This window comes from Cyprinodon variegatus, unplaced genomic scaffold (genome assembly GCF_000732505.1).
Source record: "Cyprinodon variegatus isolate N-32 unplaced genomic scaffold, C_variegatus-1.0 Scaffold798, whole genome shotgun sequence".
Lineage (NCBI taxonomy): Eukaryota > Metazoa > Chordata > Actinopteri > Cyprinodontiformes > Cyprinodontidae > Cyprinodon > Cyprinodon variegatus.
In genome coordinates this window covers 60,940-67,342 of record NW_015151251.1, presented here as the reverse complement: position 1 = coordinate 67,342, position 6,403 = coordinate 60,940, and the positions used below count along the sequence as shown (strand labels likewise).

Sequence of the window (6,403 nt, the reverse complement as noted above, 5' to 3'; positions counted from 1 at the left end):
TCGCTTATTTTTGCTTTGGCACCACAGCGCCACTTACAGGCCTGGCATACATTTTGCAGCGTTTTTTTAATGCATTCGTGTGGACGCTCACATTTATTTTACGTCTCCGTCTTTACGGCAAACGTTTTGGAAAATATCAGCGTTTCGTGTTCGTTTTGACTTCGTGTGGACGGGGCCTAAGTCTCAGTGGCACACAGCAGGGGGCCTCTTTATCTCAGTGGTTCATCAAGGCAGGCTTTCTCATCCAGTCTGGCACTATAAGTTCTGAAACTCAAGAGAAATGTGTTGCAGAAGGTCTGTTTTGCAGCAGTTTGGAATCTGAAAGGTTCTGACCTATCCTTGATGATTTTTGTAGATCTGGGTCTTTTTGGGCCCAGATCTCCATTCTTGCTGAAGATCCTGCCGAAGTGGACCCCAGCTTCATTGGCAAGGGAGAGGAGACTCCACTCAGCAGTCAGTTCCGGAGGTTTCTCTCCCCCCAGTTAGTGCAGCCGCTATGCACGATGGGACACTGTGATCCATGACTTCAGGAAAACGAAAGCTACTTCCAGTTAGCTTTCTTTTAGCATTTCACCTGATGGGGTCTTCCCTTACAGGCGATGGAACCCAGGAGGAAGAGAAAGATTTAACTTGCGTTTTAAACCATGAGTGATGTAGGGGCATTTCCTGTTAAAGTATCAGCCTCCTCAATCAGCTGATTGGTCCATGCGTGAGCTGACCGCCCCTACGAGGGGAAGTTCCAGAACTTTCCAGAGAATCTCTTGTTCTCAAGGGATGGTTTTAGATGGTTCATCCAATTGATGTGTGATATAAGTGACAGGTCCTGATCAAAAATAACAACGATATTTTTTACTTTATTATCTGAAATCAGTTTAATCCCATCTAAATGAAGTGACTGACTAATCAGATTGTTTTTCAAAGACTCTGGTCCAAAGACTATAACTTCCGTTTTGTCTGCATTCAGAAGCGGAAAGTTAAGGGTCATCCAGGTTTTTATGTCTTCAAGACATGCCTGTAATATATTAAATCGGTTAGCTTCATCTGGATTTAAAGACATATAGCTATTAAGGTAACCTTTGAGCATGAGGAATTTTTTTCTTTAAGGTGAAATCGATCAGATAGATGAGATTTAAACAAGTCTACTGCTGCTCCTTTCATTTCAACAAAATATTCAAGTCTTTCTAAAAGAATATTGTGATCGACTGTATCAAATGCAGCACTGAGATCTAACAGGACAAGTACAGATATAAGTCCATTATCTGAGGCCATGAGAATATCATTAGCAACTTTCACCAGAGCTGTTGCAGTGCTGATGAGCTTTAAAGCCAGACTGAAACTTTTCAAAAAGTTCATTATGGTGTAAGTCGGCGGTCTTCAAGCGTGTACTGCATGTGGGTCGCGAAAGATGATGTTGATTAGACTTTTTTATATTCCCTCCTGTAATTTTTTCCACTAATTGAAATGTCTATAAATCAACATCAATTCAACACACTGTAGTGAGCAGACAAATGGAGGCAGATGTCTTTCAGTCATCAATGCACACATTCAGCGACACACAGTAGCTCTTTCAAGCTGGGCATCGTTTCATTCACAACACCTGTCCCATCAACCAGGAATCTGAATCAGAAATACTTTAATAATCCCCGTGCTAATTACTTTCATTACATGAGATCCATATGCAGTAGAGTGACTATAGGACCAGTTTGATATAACACAATTTCATACAATATATATAATTAGAGGTCCCTGCTTCATCTTGCCATCAGTTTGGGGGTCCTTGGCCTGGAAAACGTTGAAGACCCCTGGTGTAAGTGATTCCTGGTGTAAGCGGGCAGTTGTTTGGCAACTATTTTTCAAGAATTTTAGATAAGAAAGGAAGATTGGACATAGGTCTATAATTGACCAAGTCATCTGTGTCAAGAGACAGATTTTTAAGCAAAGGTTTAATTACAGCAAACTTAAAAGCCTTTGGTACATATCCCTGAACAGGGATAGATTATTCAGATCTAAAACGGAGGTGGGGATCAAAGGGAATACCTCCTTAAATAACCTTGTTGGAACTGGATCTAACATACAAGTTGAAGGCTTAGATGAAGTAATTAGTTTGAAAGACTTTAAAAGACTGGATCAAAGCAGTCTAAACCCGGTTCAGATTGTATGGCTACCTCAGATGCTGCCTCACCTTCTAGAGGTAAACCAATCATAGATAGAGGAGTGCTTATGATCTTATTTTTAATAAGATCAATCTTATTTATAAAGAATCCCTTAAAATCATTACTGCTAAGAGCAGGTGGAATGGATGGTTCAACAGAGCTATGGCTCTGGGTGAGTTTGGCAACTGTATTAAAAAAATATCTAGTATTATTCTTATTCTCCTCTATTAATGAGGAAAAATGACAAAGGGTCCGCTTATACAGTAGTAATCTTATCAATTTGCGCCCTGGCACCGAATTGAGAAGGACGACCACACAGACAGACGGAAAGGCATTCCACAGAACAATCACAGATGCTTTTTGTCTGCGCACATTCGCTTGAGCTCCGCGCAGGTTTGTGACCGTCCAACGAGTAGTCAGGATTTTTTTGAGGTGTGCGACAACGGTTGCAGAACCTCTGTGCGGGGGGCGTGGTTGTGCACAGAGACAGATTTGACGGTTGCAGAGGCTTTGCATCAGAAGCATAAATTGGCCTTAAGGCAGTACGCAGAGAACTAGCAACCCCATCAACAAAGTCCTCACCTGTGAAGGGGAACAAACTAAGCTGTTGCACTCTGCAGCACTGCTCAGCGACACAGAGGAGGGAGAAAGTGAAACAGATTCTTTAAATTTATAACTGCACAACCTAATAATGATCTGCTAAAGTAAACAAAATTTTGGGGGGAGGAGAACTCTATTAAAGTAATCCTGAAGGTTATTAAAAAGTGGTCAAAGAGGACAGGGTTGTGAGGAAATACTATTATTTCTTCACATTCTATGTCATATGTCAACACAAGATCAAAAGTATGAAGATGAGAATGTGTGGTACTTTTTACATTTTGAACAAAGCCAATAGCGTTATCTATCTAAGATAGCATTAAAGGCTGCCCTTAAGCTATCACTTTCAATGTCAGCATGGATGTTAAAATCCCCCACTATGATGACCCTGTCAGTATTTAATACCAAATCAGAAAGGAACTCTCCAGCTGCAGTGCAGCTTGATAACCTTCAGTGCTTTGTGACAAGGGGTATGAGTTACCCCCGGCTGGGGTAACTCATACCCCAGCTGTGGAGGATATTCTGGGTTCAATTTAGACAACATCTTTTTGTGACATCTTAAATCAAAGGTAGTGGTTTACTGATAAGTTTTCAGCTTATGCTTCTGCACTTCTCCTATGATGATCTATACACAAGTAACAAACAGGTTATTAGAATTTTCCTTTTAATTAGATAAGCTGATAAGTGTATGATCTGATTTTTGTTCAGTAGTAAATTTATGTTTAAGTGAAGTATGAAATGGTCACTTTGGTTCCTGAAAAGAAATGAGGGCAAGTTTAGCACTGCAACAATTTCACCTTACATGGTTAATGATTTCCTTATAGAGCGGCTAGCTTTCTCTGATTCAATTCTTTCTTTTTTTTATTGTCTACAGGTTGTTTTTGTCTCATGGGGCGGATGTATCTCAAAAGAACAAGGAGGGTTATACAGCTCTGGACCTCAGTGTAAGCGGCTCAAAGGTGTGGACTGCTCTTAACACAAACCAAAAGCTTACTGATGCCAGGAGAGAACGGGACTGTCGAATAGAGAGACAACTTAGCAGGTAGGCACAAGATTTAAGAGACTTTGAGGATTTGACAAAATAAAAGATTTCCATAGTTTATTATTTTTTCTCTGGCAATGGACACAATGTTGAACTGCCTATTTATTAGAGCAGTGTTTTTCAACCCTGGTCCTCAAGGCACACTGACCTGCATGTTTTAGATGTTTCCCAGCTTTCATAAACCTGTTACCTAAATCAGGTGTGCTGAAGCTCAGAAACATCCAAAACATGCAGAGCAGTGTGCCTTGAGGACCAGGGTTGAAAAACACTGTATTAGAGACTGTACTTGACTAAATCTGAACTACTTAGAATTCTAAGGTGTAAATTTGATGATTTTATAACGAACAGCCATGCAAATTAAACCAGTGTGTGATTTGTAGAAGCTTTACTTTACTTTAATTTACTGTTTTTAGCTGCCTAAAAAAAAAAAAAAACGGTTCTGTTAAGATATTAAAGAGTCTTAATTTGATTGTGCAAACAAAAAATGGCTCGTGCGTGTGTTGCAGGTAATCTACTCAGACTGAGATTCAAATATGTTGAAGATGGACATATTTAAATTTTTTTGTTTTTTCTGTCTGCTACTGGCTTTCAGGATCGAAAGTTTGGGAGAGGAGATGTGTTTGTTTTTGCAACCTTTTGTCACAATTAGGGCTGGGTATCAGACCGATGCAGTAAAATGCTAACCATGGCGACAACTGCATTCTGTGTTATTGTTGTCCTAGCCTTGTCCTCGCTGGCTGCTGCCAGGGCCTGGGGCTGCCGCCGGGGCTCTTTCCATATTGCTTTGCCAAGATGATGATTTTCAGGCAGGCTATTAGGTTTGCTGTGGTAAAACCTGAAGCCTTTTTTCATCCTCTCGCAATTCTTGCTTTTAAGGTTTTGCAAACCAAAAAAAAAAAGAAACACTGAAGACATGTTCTTGCTAGTAGGGTCCTGCTAGTAGGCACACAAAACCTTGCTTTTGCACTGCTCTAACTAAATAAAATTACACCAAATTAAATTGATTTATCATAAATCAAATGAAACTGATTTACCAAATGTATATTTTGTCGAAACAATGTACATTTCGGGCAGATATAGCCTAATCGGCCAATATTTTCGGCCGATATATATATATATATATATATATATATATATATATATATATATATATATATATATATATATATATATATATCTCGGCTCCTGGTTCAATCGCTCTGTCTGACCGTTGTTCTGCGGGTGGTAGCCGGAGGTAAGGGTGTACCGGGCACCGAAAACACAAGAGGGAGGTAGGATAGGAACTGGTTCCTTATCAGAGTTGGGGGGAGCATAGAGGCGAGACAGGGCGTCAGGCTTCAGGTTCTTTGAGCCAGGGCGGTAGGAGATGGTTAAGTTGAAGCAAGAGAAGAAAAGGGACCAGGGGCCTGTCTAGGGTTCAAACGTTTGGCAGACTGGAGGTAGGCCAGATTCTTATGGTTGGTCCAAATTAACACGGGCTGCTCGGACCCCTCTAGCCAATGGCCCCACTCTTCCAGGGCGAGCTTAATGGCCAGGAGCTCTCCGTCCCCGACATCATAGTTACGCTCTGCCAGGGTTAGACGCCGAGAGAAGAAGGCGCAGGGATGAAGCTTCTGGTCCAGGTCTGAGCACTGGGACAACACCGCCACTACCCCAGAGTCAGATGCGTCCTTTTTCAACAGTGAATTGTTTGGCAGGGTCGGGGTGAATGAGGATGGGTGCTTGCGAGAATCTTCTCTTAAGATTGGTGAAGGCTCTGTTAGCCTCGGGGTTCCAAACGAAGGGGACCTTGACAGAAGTAAGGGCGTGGAGGGGAGCTGCGATCTGACTGTACCCCCTGATGAAGCGCCGGTAAAAGTTAGCAAAACCAAGAAAACGTTGTAACTCCCTCCTGGTCTCTGGTGCTGGCTAGTTGAGCACAGCCTTAATCTTCTTGGGGTCAGATCGGACCTGCCCCCCCTCCAGGATGAGTCCGAGAAAGGTGACTGAGTGCTAGTGAAACTCGCATTTCTCCGCCTTGACAAACAACCTGTTCTCCAGAAGCCGTTGGAGGACTTGACGAACGTGATGTTTATGTTCGGAGAGGGTGCGGGAGTAAATGAGGATGTCATCTATGTACACGAAGACGAAGATGTTGAGAAAGGCGCGGAGAACATCATTGACCAGAGCCTGGAAGACAGCAGGAGCGTTGCACAGGCCAAAGGGCATGAAGTGATACTCGAAGTGACCAAGGGGTGTCTTGAAGGCTGTCTTCCACTCATCCCCCTGGCGGATCCACACTAAGTGGTAAGCGCTATGTAAATCTAACTCAGTAAAGATGGCAGACTGGACAGGCTCGAGGGCGGAGGAGAGGAGCGGGAGAGGGTATTTATTCTTTAGGGTTATCGCGTTTAGGCTGCGATAGTCAATACACGGACGAAGCACTGCATGAAAAGTGAGATTTTCGTCCCCGTAAACTCCCGCAGATCTCCCTGATTTTCGTCAGTTTCTGACAATTTGCAACCCGCGCTTGTCGCCGTTTGTCAGTGCCACAAATTGTCGGAAACGGACTCTGACGTTTGTGGAGAGCGATCAGCTGTACTAATGGCCCTAATTAGCATATGAATGCAGC

General features: G+C 42.5%; 1 protein-coding gene across 1 annotated transcript in view; it reads left to right on the top strand.

Moving 5' to 3' along the window:
• Positions 1-6,003, top strand: part of LOC107098659 (histone-lysine N-methyltransferase EHMT1-like) — a 61,022-nt gene extending 55,019 nt beyond the window's left edge. Inside the window, exons 16-17 of the mRNA XM_015396432.1 lie at positions 3,625-3,792; positions 5,836-6,003. Coding sequence (XP_015251918.1) covers positions 3,625-3,792; positions 5,836-5,851 — 184 coding nt within the window. The 3' untranslated portion in view covers positions 5,852-6,003. The remainder of the gene's footprint in view (positions 1-3,624; positions 3,793-5,835) is intronic.
• Positions 6,004-6,403: the final 400 nt, after the last annotated feature.